Genomic DNA, 18,500 nt, shown 5'->3' with positions numbered 1-18,500 from the left:
GATTCCAAACAGGATTCTCCACTTTTCTTATAGCACCAGTTTTCAATTTTTTTTGTACATTCTTATATGCAATTTCCAAGTAATTATTAATTATAATTATAATGACATGTTTATACATATTTCACTTTCTTTCTTATTACTTATGTTTAAAATTATCACAGTCCCATAATCAGACTAGTTAACTTAGCACACAATTATTTGTTATGTGGTCTGCCTTTGCTTGAAACCAAGATGATACAGTACTTCAAACATAATTGCGTCTTCATTATACAGGCAATACATTTTTTCCACATTTTAATACTCTGTTACAATTTCATGATATGCTTTACTACATTTTAAGGTAACATAGTCATAACTATAACTTCATTATCCTACTTTTCATATTACATCATCACTTCTCACAAATAATCTCTAATACATCATCATCATCATCATCATCATCATCATCAACAACAACATCATCATACATTTTAAAATGCCCATGGATGGCTAAATAAATAAATAAATAAATAAATAAATAGTATCATTATAATCAATGGTACTCACTAAAAACCGTAACTCAGCTTCATCATTACCTCATTTCACAAAAACCTTCATTTCAAATGAATGTTTCACTGCAGTACATCATAATTACTTCTCACTTTATTGCTATAATTTGATAGTAGTATAAACATTCATTACATCAAAACTTCACAAAAGGTAACACTCTTTCCCACTCTGTTTCTTAAACAGCTCTAAAAAAATTTATGCTCCTACATTGACTGTCTTTAATTTACACAAACCTACTTTGTTCCTTATGCACACTAATTTATGTATGTATTTCCTTAGAATCATCACAGAGTCATATTCATATTAACTGTCTTCCTCCAACGCCTTTTTCTTCTTACTGGCACCTTTCCATCAGAACAGAGTCTGGTTTTTTGGTCAACACAAGCCATTTCTTACAATCTAATGCTTTACGTGGATTTAGGTTTCTTGATCAGAGATCTGCGTTTACATTGTTCACCAGTTTAAGTCTTCTACACTGTCCCTGGTCTTTGACAGTGAAGTAAAGGGCTGAGTTGATGACTGAATGGGGCAGCTCCCTCATGAAGTATCCATATCAATGAAGTTTACATTCTTCCATCTTCCATTGATTGTAGTCTCTCCTGCTAGTTGTTGAAATGTTAAACTGTTGGTATGGTCACACAGAGAAATGCCTAATGATCTCATTGTCATATCCATGACCTGCTCAGCACTTATAGGTACAGGTCAACACTCTGTACTATATAATACCACTGGCCTCATCATTGTACAGTATATCTTTGATTTTAGGTGGAATGGCATCTACTTATCACAAAGAACACCATGGAAGTCACTGAACTGCATCCAGATTGCTCTGATTCTTACTCTCATATCTTCATTCATGTAGCTAACACTCTTAGTCAAAAACATAGGTACTGAATGTATCTACCTTGGTGACAGGCGCTTCATTGATTTTTATAGTTCTGGGATATGGAATAGCAATAAATCATTGAATAATCATTAGTCAGTTCATGAAATCCTTTCAAGGTACTCACTCTTGCAGATACTTGAATAGAGACCAGGCCTTTGCAGATATCTGTAACATATTTGGACTTGAGCTTCAAGATCCTTCCTAATATCCACCACCCTGCTATGATTCCATTATGATCATGAAGTGCAGTGTATACAGAGCTGATTCTTCATGAATGTCAACTGTTACATGGCAGCCATCATTCTTTAAACAGTGTATCACATGCATATTACTTTCTTTATAGTCTTTACTTGTACTTGTGTTAGTGACAGTTTTGATGATTACTAAAATTGCCCTAAGATGCCAGTTCACATTACCTAGTATTAATCATTACATTGCAGAAATCATTATCAGTTCATCATAATCATCACATTTCTTGAAACTATCACACAACATAAGATCCTACATATTTTTCAGTATAGGTAATAAGTAAGGGAAAAGAATTAAGTAATCATAATCTAACATCAATCATTTTGCAAAAAAGGCAAATAACTAAATAATTTAGGTAAAAATTAGTAATATATCATTGAATAATCTTTAGTCAGTTCTTTAATATTCACAGAATACTATAAATTCTATCACCAGTAGTGTAACATATTATGTCCTATTCGACAACTCGATGATCTGCAAAATGTAATATAGACACATATCAGGAATAATGTCAACAAAGGTACCAAGTAATTTGATATTACATGAAAAATGACTGATAGGGCATTACACAGGGTGAGTGAAAGCTACATAATTTGAGGGGTGACAGTACTGGTGATTCTGAATAAAAAACTTCAAAAGATCATATGCCTCCTTCCATCTGATGTACAGCTGTTTGAAAACATAGGCATCAGCTGCATGTCCTTTATCACTAGCACTAACATGGGAATGCAACCGAAGCAAAATTAGGCTACATAGTATCATCTTCACCAACCACTTACTATGCACTTCATATGTGCATAGTGAGGTGACGAGTCCCGGAAGTGCACAAGCTATTTACCTCACAGTTCAGTACTACACTGGTTGTGCCAGTGTAATACAGTGTTTTTACATGTACTGTCAAAACTGTATGTGTTATTGTAGCAAAAATGCCTTATTGTGAAATGATCTTCTCACTCTTATTTTACATGCTTGTGCTCAAGTTAAGGACCATACAGATGAGTTCAGATCAGCAACACAACAGATGTCTGCAATGCTGCCGGGTGCATTGCAGTTCATGGTATATTTACTGAACATTTTTGTGAGAAAATGTACAAAATTAAACAGAACATTAGAGCACAATCATTCATTTACTATCACACACATTTAGCCTGTTTCCCCCTGTTTTCATTAGTTTCCTCAGAAACTATTAAGAACAGGACATATGTTCATATGATGGTTTTTGTTCACAGTTGCTAATACTATCATCCCTCACAACATGTACATTTCCTCCTGATTCACTCAGTAGATGGCAGTAGAGTGTGTGACATAATGCTTGCAAAATCTTTTAACTAATGTAAGGCCATATTAACATATGCCATTATAATGAGGCAGCCCAGGAAACACTATAGTGAAGTGATTGATGGCAAAACTGAAGCACAACCAGATACACAAGTTGTGAATACAATATATGTCTTACAAATTACCGTTAATATTGACAGTCTTAATTTCACCAGTATGTTAGCTTACTGTTGTCATTACACTTAAAAAAGGCTGACTGCTGGGTATCAAATCATCACTATTTTAAATAAAACTAATTTGTTGAAATATCTAAGAAAACTGGATTAATAGTAGTTCCTTTTATAGGACTTCCAAAATGTTTATTTCAGTAACAACATTTATATAATATCTGTTACCAAAATATGAGTCCATGAATATGATAGCATAAAGAATTGTATTGTAATTGAAACAGAAACCACAACTTTTCTATGCTGATGGTTTCAAATAGGTATTTTATTGAACTTCATGTTACAAATGTGCATCTGTCAAAATTTGGTTCACATGAAATATGATAGTATGTTATAAAGAACACAATGCTATATCTTGATTATTATATAGTTGCAAAAGTTAACTGTAAATTTGCTATCAATCACATCAATATTGCCTTACAAAAACTGTCATTGTCACCTGTTACAAACAACAGAGTGCCTGAGTGGGATTGAGTTACTGAAGCTTATTATGGCTGTTGGTTCAAATCAGTTCAGCTAACTGTTATGGCAGCATGCTATACAAGTTTGTTTATCAGAACTGGTGTATTGGTGAAAAGTTATGGGAACGAGTGGAAATTGATCAAAACTCAGAGTACATTATTTTCATTAGAGTGTGTATCCAATGTCCTACATGCATATAGAATCAATCTTATCAGAACGGCACTGAAGCAAGTTTTAGCAGTCACCCTGACTATAAAGAAAGGAACATAGCTAAGTAAGCAACTTCTAATAATTAAGTCACTACTTGTTAAATGCTTATTTAGCTATTTCAAAGTCAAATACAAGAGTTTCATGCTAGAAAACAAATCACAGAATAGAATTTTGACTTGAGATTATCATGAAATGTACACACATATTACTTAACCAGGTCAGTCAGCTAGATGCAAAATGTTTTTAGTTTAGCTACACTTCTCAAACCTAAAAGTTAGTCTCAATTTGTGTGTATCAATCTATGGGCACATGCTGAAAAGTAATGCCTCCAAATTTTTATGTAAAAACTCTAAAAGTTATTTAAATGAAATAAAATTTATTAACAATTTATATCTTTAATCTTCGTGTTTACATATTTATTTCCCCACATAGTCACTCTGATGATGAACTCTTTTCTCCAAGGAGAGACCAGTTTGTTGATACCATCATCATAGAATACTTGATTTTTTTGATGGCATTACAACCATGCCTCTGCTTGCTCTCCTTAATCACTATCAAAGTGACATTCTTGAAGGTGTTCTTTAAGTTTTGGAAACATATGGAAATCAGATAGGGCCAAATTGGGAATGTATGGAGAATGATCTATGACAGTGAAACAGATGTCACAGCACTTGTGTGTGTAAGACATTATCATGCTGAAGGAGAGAGTGCTCCATGTGTTGAGAGCTGTCCTATAAGCATTTGTATGTGGATTCTTGAGCACCTCAAAATTCCCAGTGTAAATGCCAAAACTTTCTTAAGCTCACCACAGATATATTTTGATTTTTCATTAGTCTTCACTAAAACCAAATCATCCACTACAAATAGTGTTACTTTTAATTTCTTATAGTGCCTCTGCTTTCTCTTTTCTCCACGCTTCTCCATAGCTTGCTAACAATTTCTTCGCTCTTCTGTGCTGTGGGCCTTTTGCAAGCAGGATACTCTATTAATTTGATTATATGGTTGTCAGATTACTTGTCACATAAAATTTCATGATGTGAGAAACCAACGGAGAATTGTTGTAAACAATTTCAAACATCCTTAAAACTGTTAACACACTCCATCCTGTCTGAATAGTTTTTGTTCCAATATGTTCTGCATACCCTCCCAATTTTCCTCATATATATCTGGCAGGACTGCTTCAAGGGTGATGTACCAAAATTAATATATGATTTTCCTCTTTCCCCTCTTGAAATTTTTTCCAAGTTATTGAAGTGAATCACACACTATTGTCAGAAAGAATTCTTTTGGGAGTATCCACATTCAGAAAATAATTCTTCAAATTATATTTTTACTGATTTCTTTTATAAGTGGATATAATGTTGTAAATTTTGAGAATAGATCTACCACAACAAAAATATAACAGACATCCCTTTTTGCTTTTGGTAACAGTCCAATAACGTGTACACTCACTAGGTCCATCTGTTTCTCAGATATCATGTTCTCATATGCCCCCTACATCTTTGTTTGCTGACTTTCGCTCTATGGCATCTGTCACACATTGCTAGTTTCTTTCTAACTCTTCCATTACGATTGTAGAAATATTTATTCTCCTGACTCTTCCAAATGTAGTTTTGACCCATACGATGACTGAAACATTTTGTTGTAATGACGACTGGAATGGTCGCAGGGTTGAAGTGACGGAAAGTGCGGTGGGACCCGCAGAGCGGCCCGTGAACAACAACACAACAGGAGAGGATGGACACAACCAATGAAGGACAGAATGAACAACAACAAGATCGAAACAACGGAGTCACAAGAAAACCTAACAACCACGTCCACTCGTACACAGAACAAGAAAGTGAATAAGCTGTCTAAGACGAGGCGATGTGTCCAGAGACGTACACAAGGTTAGACTAGCTGGCTGAGTGAGAGGCAGGCGCTTAAATACTCTATCAGGGCCCCGCTATTGGCCGCTGGAACCACGTGTTCCACAGTGGCACCGTCACACTAAAAGCAGGCCAGGAGGCAGGCGCCACCACAGCTTACGGTGCGATGGTGCAGAGACCTCTAGGGGTCTTCAACGTCTATGACATCTGACGGGGATAGAAATTCCATGGCGTGTGGTACCAGACATTTTTTATTAATACATGTTTTATTAATACATCAATAAATTGCTACATCAGTCATACTTTCCAATTGTTAGTGTCAGGCCTATTTCTCCTTAACAGTAGGCCCTTATTGTTCAACATTTTGTCTCCCTTATTACATAAACAACTCTTTAAAAAGTGCAGAAATGACATATTTTAACACGTGAAGCAGCTGCATAATTTATTTTTAGTTGTGTGACCAGTTTTGGTCAAAGATAATTTTCCAGTACCTGTTGTGATACATTATGAACACAGGACAATTTTCATGCAAAGAGGATGTTTCAAAATTGGCAGAGCTGTCATTTGCACTCAAGCGATTCATGTGGAAATGTTAACAGACCTGTAGCTTGGAATGGTAGTTGGAGATAGACACAAGGGACATTCCATTTTGTAAATCATTATGAAATTCAATATTCTGTGATCAAAAGTGTCAAGAGGGTGCCGGGAAACACAAATTTCAGGCATTACCTCTTACCACAGACAATGCAATGGCCGATTGCCTTCACATAACATACAAGGGCAGTGGAATTTGTGTAAAGTTGTCAGTGCTAACAGACAAGCAGCACTGTGTGAATAACCACAGAAATCAATGTGGGACATATGACAAACATAAGTGTTAAGACAGTGCAGTGAAACTTGACTTTAATGGGCCTTGGGTTGCAAATGACCAATGCGAGTGCCTTTGCTCACAGCACAACATTGCCTGCAGTGTCTCTCCTGGGCTTTGACCGTATTGAATGGACCCTAGATAACTGGAAAACTGTAACTGGTCAAATGAACCCCAGTTTCAGTCAGCAAGAGCTGATGGTAGGTTTCAAGTGTATCACAGACCCCATAAAGCTATGGATCCAAGTTTTCAACAAGGCACTGTGCAAGATGGTAGTGGCTCCGTAGTGGGTGGGCAGTATTTGCATTGAATGGACTGGGTCCTCTGGTCCAACTGAACTGACTATTGACAGGGAATAGTCATGTTCTGCTACTTGGAGACCATTTTCAGCCATTTGTGGACTTCATGTTCCCAAAGAATAATGAAATTTGTATGGATAACAATGTGCCATGTCACCAGACTACAACTGTTTGTGACTGTCTTGAAGAGCATTCTTGACAATTTGAGTGAGTGATTTGACCACCCATATTGCCCATCATGAATCCCATTGAACATTTAAGGGACATAATGAAGAGGTCAGTTCTTGCACGAAATCCTGCACTGGCAATAGTTTGACAATTATGGACAGCCATGGAGGCAGCATGTATCAATATTTCTGCACAGTGCTCCCAATGACTTGTTGAGTCCATGCCATGTACTGTTACTGGACTACACCTGGCCAAAGGGGGTCTGACATGATATTAGGAGGTATCCCATAACTTTTGTCACCTCTGTATGTATATAAAACAAATGACAAAATATATATTTATCAATAATATTTTTTGTTGTGCAAAGGTAGATGCATGGAATGTCAGTTACACAATTATCCAAAGAATATGTAACATAAAATGGCAAAGCACTGCCATTATCACTAGTATTATCTTTTTAATCACAAAAATTGTCAATATATATTTTTTTTCCAGTTGAAATTGTTCTTCCAAAATGAAATTTGGATGTTGAGCATAGTGTGAAAAAATTTCTTTCTCTTCTGTTACATCCATATATTTATCTTTCTCTGAATTACGTATTATAGCAATACCAACAAAAGCAATCTATCCAAATTTGCTTCACATTTAGAGGATCAAAAGTATGCAGCAGATAATCCTGAAGATAGGATGTAATGGAAGAGTTAGATTTTTTTGCATTATGTTAAAGATCCAAATTTAATTTTGAACCAACAGTTTGAATGGAATACATACAGGGTGTCTCTCCTAAGAGAGACAATATTAGAAGATAATACTAGTCATAATAATAATTCTTTGCCAATTTATTTGATAATGCGATATGTCATTTCTAAGATTTACAAATCTGTGCAATACAATCAATTGGAATCCAGACAAAGCCTTCAAGTTTGATAATGATTTTGGTTCCTTCTTATCTTTGCACCACCTTTTCCTCTCTGATTCCTTTAAAACACATTATCTTAAATTCCTTTTCACACTACACACTGATAAGTTCAGAATCAACTTCCACTGCTAGTCCTGACAGAGCACTGGCATATTAAGTTCCACATTCCTCTCATTTATTTAATGGTATAATAAAATTGCCGAAGAAATAATACTCCCCTGCCTAATCTGCCTAATCTGTTTGCCCTCTTGAAAGTAACTCAAAGCTTTGTGGTGAAAATAGAATGTAATTTTATGATGAACTAAGTAATTCTGAAATTTGCTGAATTCCCAAAGCATAGTTCTTTTTTTGTAACTCCATAAATTCTAATATTTTTTTGAAGTTCTAGTGGAAAAAACTACGGATTTGTGTTCCATTTTCCCATCCACATCTTCTCCTGTCATAAATGTGTCTCCACAACAATAAGAGGAGTGTCTCACTCAATACTACCTTTATCAATTATATCACAAGTTTCAATTTTATGTAAATCCTTGTCTACGGCTTCCCAATTTTTTGAATAATACAGCACTGGCTTATTGAAAACTCGTTTATATTGTTTCAATTATAATTTAAACAAGTAATTTCTTAGTTTTCCAAATTTTGCGTTGTAAATGTCATAATGTTCCCACAATAGTTCCAAATTTTTCTTTCTGTTCAAGATTTAGCTTTTCTGCCTCCAATTTTGTCTCTACCTTATTGTGCTATTATTTAATGACTAAGCCCTCTTCAGTATAATCACCTTCATCTTCAAAATATCTGCTCTTCTTTGCATAAGTCACTCTGCTGATTTGGTTATTATTGTAAACACAATTCAGAGCAATCAATTTGGCCTTTAATGAAATTTTGCTTTTGGGGCTGGTAAATACTAATTCTTTGTTCAACAAACCAAATCCCACTCTACTATTTACAATCCAGTCAATATCAATGAAGATACCTTCTCTCAAGCCCAGTATTACAACTCATGCCTATATAAATTTTATTTTCCCCATTTTAAATGAAAGGAGCACCTGATTTTTCACATGTTTACAATGTGTCCCAGTAGTTCCCCTTGTTTCAATGTGTATTATATTCATGTTAATGAATTCTAGAACAAGTTTAATTCTGTGTCTTGATTTTTCAGAAAACTCACTGATAGACTGTCAGTATCCACTAAGAGTTATATGCCTATGTACCTGTTTGAATGTAAATGTAGGCACTTCCCTGCATCCTGAATTCATTTTTATTGCCCTCTTTGTGAAACAGATCATCTTGTTTTACTAAAACCCTTATTTTACACCCCAAGTTTCTATGAGTGCTTCATTTGTTGCATGTAGTTCATTCACAGGCATATCAGATTCCCTTTTATTGTAACTGTCCTTATTGATAATGCATTTGTGTTTTCTCAAATTATTCAAACTAGTATTCATTTCAATCCACCAGTCTCGATGTATCTTATCACAAACTTCTTTTAAACAAGGTCAAATTTTATTGTTGTTGTCATGATAATTATTCCAAACCACCCTCAAATCTGCAAGTCTTACATTCTTCTCATATTCTCCCTTACACTCACTGATGATTAATGATGCGCTAATACAGACTGGCAAAATCTAATTCTCATGGATCCCTTGATCAGTAACCTCATTTCCCCAGCTACCTTCATTATTATCTAAATCACTATATTCACTGCTTTTTCTTTGACTTCAACATAAACCATCCCATCATCCATCAATTTCTTCATCATAGTTAATCTCACCACTATCATCACCATTAGTTTTATCAACAACTTCAACATCAGTCACATTAAAATTATATGGTAAAGTCCCTTTATCCCCGCAGTACATGATCACTAAACCCACCTGAGAACATAATGATCAGTGAGATCAGTTTACTCCCTTGTTACTCAGTATCTTATTTATACCACACTCATCAAAACTAGTGTCTGTCACTTCCTCCAATTCATAAATATCATTTCCTGACTGAATATATAAATTTATCAGCACCTCTGCATTCATCTCTAACTCCCCATAACATGTTCTATTGTGCATTTTGCCATCAGACAGATTAATATTCAGTGCTTTTCAAAATTCTGTGTCAAATTATAATCAGTTCATCTGGTATGCTCCTTGGTTGTTCTGCCCTTAAGATCTAGAATTTCTCCTCCTCTGAAATGTTTTCCTGTAATTATTAGCCTGATTTTGGTCATAGATTTTTCTCCAGTCAGACAGGCTACAACGGATGACCATCAGTTTCTCTGAAATTTTCCCCCGTTATCTTGTCTTCTTGTATCCTACAATCTATTATGACCTGCCTTTGATTTCAAATTCACTGGTCCCATTTCTATTGTCTCACTCCAAAGAAAAGATCTTCTTTTTCCAACTCTGTTATTTTCATTCCTGTAGTTTCCTACATCCCTACTCTCATAATTTTCTCTATTACATTTTTGAGTCCATCCCTATGCTGATAACTAATTACCCCTCCATGATTAAAATTCTGTCTCTTTTTTTTCTCTAAGGCTCAATCCAATATGTCAACATATTTTAAAACTGTTCTGTTGAGTCACCTGCTCTGTGAAATTAACCCATCCAAATTTTCTCAAATAATCTCCATTAAAGAGTTAATTTTGGTTAGCTCATCAAAGTTCCTACCTCTCACAAAAATTCCTTCATATTACCATTTTGCTCCCTACAGCTTTGGCCACCCCAAAACTCACTTTTGATTCTAGCTTGTTCTGGTTTTGACCACAATTTGTTTATAAAATTTTTTAAAATTCACTGTAGGATGTATCTGTATGGGTATTCTGATTTGCCCATGGAAGTCCCTTATCATCCATAAACATTTTTACAACTTTAATTTTATAAGTAATTTGAGAATCAAAATTGCCACATTAGAATTTTATAAAATCAACTGGGTGCAGTTTATATTCTCCAGGAAAGCTATTTATAGGTATACTAGCCCACTTGCCATCAGGGTTACTGACAAAACTATTTACAGAAGTATTTTCTCGCAACGAAACAAAGCTTCTTACCAACATCTCCCACAATTTTTAATGCATCTACATCACTAGTAACTATTCTCTCTAGGTCTACAACTTTAATACTGATTATGTAAATCAGACTATTTGTTTTAAACTCTAAAGCATCAATTTTATCTTCAAGATTCTGTTGAATAAAAGTTAATTCTGATTTAAAAATTTGATTTTACAGTTTCATGGCAGTGTGAACTATTTCAAAATTCTTTTTGGTTTTTACAATTTCATACAAAAGATTTGATCTCACCTTTACAATTTTGCACTCAACTACATTCACTTGATCATTAAGGCATTCTTACCACAACTCTACAGCATAATTTTAATTTGTTAAGTTTCTCTTTTAATTGCAAGACCTGAGCACAGTTATTTTGCAGCTCAGTTTTTTAATTCATTAGTAGTCACTTGCTGAATTTTGTTATTGATTTATTTCTGCTGCCTTACAGTTCAGTTCACTGTTGGACTCAGCAATTTTAATGATCAGTTCACTAATTGATTGTGGTATTTGGTTACATAATCCTTTTTTCACTTGACTTTTGGGTTCAGTACCTGCTGAACACTGTTACTTAGTTCATCCCTTTATTCAAGTTTTGATTTTTCTTTTGCTCAGTTCACCTATTGTACTGTATAACATTTTCATAATCTATTCGAGTATCACATTTCCTCTGGGAACTTGTGAAACATAATTAGAGCCCTGAATTGTCCCTCACCACAGTCTTTGAAATTAGCCCTTCTTTAATCATTTTGATGTGATTTTTTTAGTTCAATAATAAAAAAATATTTCACGAGTCCTAAAGTTACTGCCCAGAATCACAATAAAATGTTAAAATTGTACTTATCTGTAGTCCCACTCACTGTTGCATCGTCATTCCAGTCCACCAAATGTATTTTTACAGCAGAGGGGGGTTGGGTTGTTTGAGGGAAGAGACCAAACAGCAAGGTCATCAGTCTCATTGGATTAGGAAAGGACGGAGAAGGAAGTTGGCTGTGCCCTTTCAAAGGGACCATCGTGGCATTTGCATGGAGCAATTTAGGGAAACCACAGAAAACCTAAATCAGGATGGCCGGACACGGGATTGAACTGTTGTCCTCCCAAATGCAAGTCCAGTGTGCTAACCAGTGCGCCACCTCGCTCGGTTTTACATCAGACAGCACACAGTTAGGTCAATATAAACATCCATCTCAGGGTTCATTGCTTTGATGTTCATAAAAAATACTTTGCAATAATTTTAGTGGTATACTAATTGGCTGAAATTACAACAACTTTCATTAGAAATCATTCTCACACTTGAATAATCCCACTTATTCTTCACCACATTATAAAAATATGATAGCCTATCAATTCTTTTATAAATGACAGAATGAATGTCTGTGTTGTGTTTCTATTGTGTGACTAATTCAAATCATGTAAAGGTAATTCAAATTGCATATCAGTAACATATAATAAACACTTGGTATTGTTGGGTTGGCCTAGGTTGTATACCAAGGAGTAGGTGGGTGCTGAGACAGATAGCAGAAATAATGAGAAGCACATGTAATACATATGTAACTCTGGTTTACTTAACTTTAGTTCAGTAAGTCCAATTATATTCCATCAGTTCAGTGAGACAGGCAAATTCATCATATACAATAAAAACAGTGGCTAACCACTAAGGGTTCAAATGCACAGACAGAACTTCATGAACTGACTAGGCTGGTGTCAGTGCTGCATTTTCATAAGTTGGCTCTGTGGTGGTGCTAGCTGCGCGTGCTGCAGAGGGTGTGCCTTGGGGCCAGCTGCAGATTAGCGAGGCTGTCACATTAGTTACTAGTAACTTCTAGGTGTGGGCTATTTGGCATGGTTTTGACAGTGTAATAGTGTATGACATCACATTCCCCACCACCAAAAAACCCCTTGCCATTGTCATGTACCTTTACTGCCTGAGTTGACAGTGCTAGAGGAGTCTGGGTGAAGGTGCCCCTGAGGAGGCAGAAGCTGAAACTGCAGCCAGTGAAAAGTTTTCTCCTGCACCCTGACAGTCATCTTGCAAATGGCCAGAAAAATCGTCCATAAAACCATCCACAGGGTGCACACCTACACCTAGGGTTGGAACATTTTCTTCCATTGGTGGAGGTGCACCAGTGAGTGTAGGGTCCACAGTGGCCCACTGGAAGGCAGCACCACTTGTGGTTAGGGCTGCTGGCACTGTGGCGATGGCAATGGCTCTGCGTCAGTGCCCATCAGCTCCCCGTCCTGTGCTGGCGGCATGGGATCTAAAGGAGGTGAAGGCAGCTGAAGCTGCTGTGTCCTTCTGGGCCCCAAATCTGCAAATTAAAAACCAACAGCATGATCACACAGCACATACAAAAGAAGCTGATACTGATGACACTTCTGCAGTCTGGTGGTACCCTGTGAGACAAACAAAAAGTGGCCCAAGATTTCTGTAATACCACCTCATTCCCAGTGCCTCTCCCAATAACTCTGAAAAAGACTAAATCATTCAACTTAAACTTAGAACACTGTGGAGGATTGGCCAATGACTGCAAAGGATGCAGCAACTCATGTGGTTTCCAATGTCAGTGGCCATGCAAAAGTTCCACTGATGATTTGCCGTTGCTTGGCTGGGAATTGTAGGGTGAGAAGAAGAGCACTAAAGCCTATACCATTAATGTGGAGGGGGGGGGGGTTATAAATTGTTGATATATTCCTTGAAAGATGTTCTGACAAAGCTTTCTGCTTTAACACTAGATTGAGTGTGGAAAGATTCTGTCATCACATGGCTGATGCCATTGACATCACAAGACTGCTGAAATACTGTTGATGTGAACTGCAGCCCATTTCCCAAAACCAACACTTCTCGTAGACCCTCAACACAAAAAATAGAAATCAGAGTCTTAACAGGAATAGCTGTTGTGGTGGATTGGATAAGCACCACAAACAGAAAATTGCTAAAGGCATCTAACACAATAAGCCAATGAGAATTCCAGTAATGACCCAAAAAGTAAATATGCAGACATTTCCAAAGGACACTGGGCTTGGGCCAATCATAAAACTTCTGTTGTGGAGCAGCTGGGAGTGCTGCACTTGCCAGACATTGCGCAGTCAAATTTTCTATTTGTGTGTCCTGCTGATTGATGAGCAATGGTGTCAGGTGAACTGCTTAGTAAATACAATGCCCCAACACTCCTGATGGAGAAGGTGAAGAATTCCCTTCTGAAGCAAATGTGGCACAAACGCAAGTGATTGGTATTTTTCTGTATGTAATAGGATAACACCCTGTTGAACAAATAATGTGTACGGACGTGCAAAATAATAGCATCCCACTGGATCACAAGGCTGCTTAATTGAATGTGGCCAACTGGTGCAGAGGACTACAACAGAATTTTGAGACTGTTATCCACAACCATTGCCTGAACTGTCTGTTGGTGGTCAATGGGAAAACCGTCAGGTGTTTCAGTGTCCTGAATATTAATATAGAAGTAAGAATCCTCTGAGGCATCGAACCCTGAGTCTGTGCTGACTGATAGGTGAGAAAGAGTGTCCATATTTGAACACTTAGCTGTTGGCCTGTGCATGATTTTGTACTGATAATTTGAAAGGAGCAGAGTCCAACACCACAACATTTGCACTGTGCTTGGAGGGACTGTGCTTTGAAGAGGCGGACAATGAGGTGAGAGGCTTGGGATCCATTACTAATTGGAATATTTTCTGCCACAAAAGTATTGATGGAATCTGGCCACTCCATACACAATAGCAAGAACTTCCTTCTCAATCTGCAAATAGTAGCACTGTGTTTTGTTGAGGAGTTCAGATGCAAAGGTAATTGGCCTTTCCAATGATCCAGCTATGTGTGAGTGAACAGTGCCATTCCTATAAGTTGATATGTCAGCTGCCAGCACAACAGGCTTACCATGATCAAAATGCTGCTCCGTAAAACACTTTTTATTTTCTGAAATATGACTTGTAGTCTCTAGTCCACACAAATGGAACATTCTCTCATTGAAGATGATACAATGGAGCTGCAATCTGCACAGCATTTGGAATGAACCAAATGACCATGACTGTTAATAACATGCCCTAAATACTTAATCTCAGTCTAGAAGTAGGGGCACTTGTCTTCATTACACTTTGATGCGGCATCTGAGAGCACTTCAAATAATTTCCTGAAATTGGAAAGATGTTGGTTGGGAGTATGACCGTAAATGACTATGTCATCCAAATAATTCGAACAATAAGGAACTGTAACCTCAAATACTTAAATAACACCATGTTGATGTTCATTAAAAGAAACTTGTCATGACTGTTCATCAAAGGAAATATGCTAATAAGTATTGCGGCGATCAGCCTCGGAAAAGGAATGACCTGTTCCCAGTTTTCCTCAGGCTGTGACAAGGGAAAGGAGTCAATCACAGCCTGTGAATTTACTGCTACCTTAAAATCTGTACTAAAGCATAACTTTCCTGAAGATTTCTGTATAATTACTAAAGGTTATGCCCACTGACTAGCTACTAAGGGGGGAGTCACACTATTGTCCAGCCAAGATAATGATTCCTGTGCCACCTGATCTCTGATAGTGTGAAGGACAGGTCATGCTTGGTAATTCCATTGTTATGCATTGTCTTGTGTGTCAAAGTGAGCCTCAAAATTGTAAGCTTTGCCTAGGCCATCTTGGAAAAGTCACTAACAAGAGAACATTCCCAGTTGTCAATAAACAATCTTGATGAAAGTTGGGGGGCAGGGGGGGGGGGGGTGGAGGGGGGTGTATAGAGGGGCAAAATATTACAAAACATTTTTATGTCTGTGCTCAGTTTCACTTTTAAGGTATAAAACACACCATGAAATGTAATTTGGAATTTTAGATTTAGAAGGAATATCTTCAAAATGGTGATACACGAATTTTTTTTAATTTTTTTTTATTTTTATAACAGTTGATATGTAACTAACGTTCTTGAAAATTGTATAATCAACTTTTTGTAATAATTTGAAAATTTACAAAAAATATCCCACCACCATTAATTAATTTTGAAAAATAGAAACTTTTGTTACAACATAAATTAAAGATGCTTTCAACCACATACATCATTGTGTAATACATCTGGTTTCTGAAATACTGTTCTGGAAAATAAGCAATACACAATGTGCTGTCAGAGTATTTTCAACATACCTAATTAAAATATGTAAAATTCAAAAACATAATAATTCTTTATTTTACTCACATTTGTTTTACATTTTAAATTCTTATTTTACATTTTACATTCATGGCTTTTGTGTTTTTTTAGTTTAGAGATTAGATTGGATTAGGTTAGTACTTGTTCCATAGATCATGAATACAACACTTTGTAATGATGTGGAATGTGTCAGGTTAATAAAAGGTGTCTATACAAGATATTACATTAGAGAAAATATTACATGACACTCAATTTTTTTTTTGGAATTTGGAAATTACCCACTTACTATATCCCAAGTTCATCTAATGAGTAGAAGGAGTTGCCATTAAGAAATTCTTTTAATTTCCTTTTAAATACTATACGGCTATCTGTCAGACTTTTGATGCTATTAGGTAAGTGACCAAAGATTTTTGTGGCAGCATAATTTACCTCCTTCTGAGCCAAAGTTAGATTTAACCTTGAGTAGTGAAGATCATCCTTTCTCCTAGTGTTGTACCCATGTACACTGCTATTACTTTTGAATTTGTTCCGATTGTTAATAACAAATTTCATAAGTGAATATATATTTTGTGAGGCTACAGTGAAGATTTCTAGCTCAGTGTCTGCAGGATGATCTTGGATGAACTCCAGCAATTATTCTGATAACACACTTTTGTGCAATGAACACTCTTTTACTCAATGATGAGTTACCCCAGAATATGATGCAGAGAATGAAAATAGGCATGGTAAGCTAATTTACTCAGATGTATATTGCCAAAATTTGCAATGACCCTAATTGCATAAGTAGCTGAACTCAAAAATTTCAGCAGATCCTCAGTGTGTTTTTTTCCAGTTCAACCCCTCATCAATGCATACACCTAGAAATTTTGAATATTCTACCTTAGCTACCGATTTCTGATCAAAGTCTATATTTATCAATGAGGTCATTCCATTTACTGTGTGGAACTGTATATACTTACCATTTCACATATTTGTGTTTTGTTGACTGAAAAAGATAAGTAACTCATTAGTATGATACAATACAATTAAGATCATGATGATCTGCAAGGAAACACTTAAAAAATAACATAACTTTTTTACACCATGCACATGAAATGAATGACAATTATTTGTGTAATATACACAACAGAGGAGACAATATGATGTCATGGGTCACTCTCTAAATATCCTGATGTGTATGAAGCAAATTTTAGTACATTGGTAAGCCTTGGAAAAGAGAATTGTTTATGTGTGAGTGACTGCAGCTAGGTTGTATTGTTTCTCAAGTGAGGACTGAAATCATAATCATTCAACAGGGTTACAGCTAAAAATCTTCTCAGAAAGTTCTTCCAACATTGAAAGCCATATGTGTTCCATGGCTATACCTGTGCAACTGAGCCCTTTGGGATGACCAGGTATTTCTTGTCCTTGGCTATGTTGCTCAGAACCATTTTCTTTTTCTTTTCACATTGACCACCTTCATTTTCATAATTTTGAAAGAAACTATTGGTGAGTTTGGGCTGAGAATTCAAGAATCTCTTTTCAAAGTGATTCTTGAAATCTGATAAACAAGTAATTGAACAGGTCAAAAGATATTTGAAAAATATTTTCTCTCCCAGTGAAAGAAATATCTGTTATTGTTAAATTCTTGTGGTGGTCAATGTGAAAAAAACTATTGAGAGCATTGCACCTGAGGATGAGGAACTTGTTCATCTGGTTATCCCAAAGGACTCAATAGCACAGGTACAGTCATCGGATGTATACCACTTTCAATGAGGGAAGAACTTTGTGTGAAGACTTTCAGATCTACTTCTTTTGAATAGCTATGATGTCAATCTCCACTTGAGAAGCAACATAATCAGTTCTGTTTGCCAAGGCTTACAAACATACTGAAATAAGCCTGATACAAGTTAGGATATTTAGAAGGTCACCTGTGGCAGTTTAAAATCTTGACAAATTTTGTTTTACATTGTCTTTCACATCATGTATATTACATGAAGAAATTTCATTCATTTTAAGTGTATGGCATAAAAAAACGTTACATTTTAAGCGTTTCCTTACAGATTATCATTATTGTGATTACTTACCTTCATAATAATGAGTTACTTATTAGTTTCAGTTAACAAAATACACATATGTGAAATTCCAGAATAAATAACAGCAATAAATGTTTAGGCATTTTAATTAGCTTTGTTGAAAATACTCCAGCAACACATTGTGAACAGCTTATTTTCCAAAAACAGTATTTCAGGAACCAGTTTCATTACACAGGGATGTACATGGCTTGAAAGCTTCTTTTATTTATGTTGTAACAAAAGTTCTCATTTTTCTAAACCTACAAATGAAG

The 18,500-nt window shown here is 35.9% G+C and overlaps 1 protein-coding gene across 1 annotated transcript in view; it reads right to left on the bottom strand.

Moving 5' to 3' along the window:
• Positions 1–391: 391 nt before the first annotated feature.
• The window catches only part of LOC126470957 (aquaporin AQPAe.a-like), a 109,827-nt gene continuing 91,718 nt past the window's right edge, over positions 392–18,500 (bottom strand). The window contains exons 6-7 of the mRNA XM_050099007.1: positions 11,027–11,159; positions 392–489 (exon numbers count right to left, since the gene is read on the bottom strand). Of these exons, the coding sequence (XP_049954964.1) occupies positions 392–489; positions 11,027–11,159 (231 nt within the window). The remainder of the gene's footprint in view (positions 490–11,026; positions 11,160–18,500) is intronic.

The sequence above is a fragment of the Schistocerca serialis genome, chromosome 3 (assembly GCF_023864345.2).
Source record: "Schistocerca serialis cubense isolate TAMUIC-IGC-003099 chromosome 3, iqSchSeri2.2, whole genome shotgun sequence".
Classification (NCBI taxonomy): domain Eukaryota; kingdom Metazoa; phylum Arthropoda; class Insecta; order Orthoptera; family Acrididae; genus Schistocerca; species Schistocerca serialis.
The sequence above is the reverse complement of the archived record's forward strand: the minus strand, read 5'-3'. Positions and strand labels throughout refer to the sequence as shown.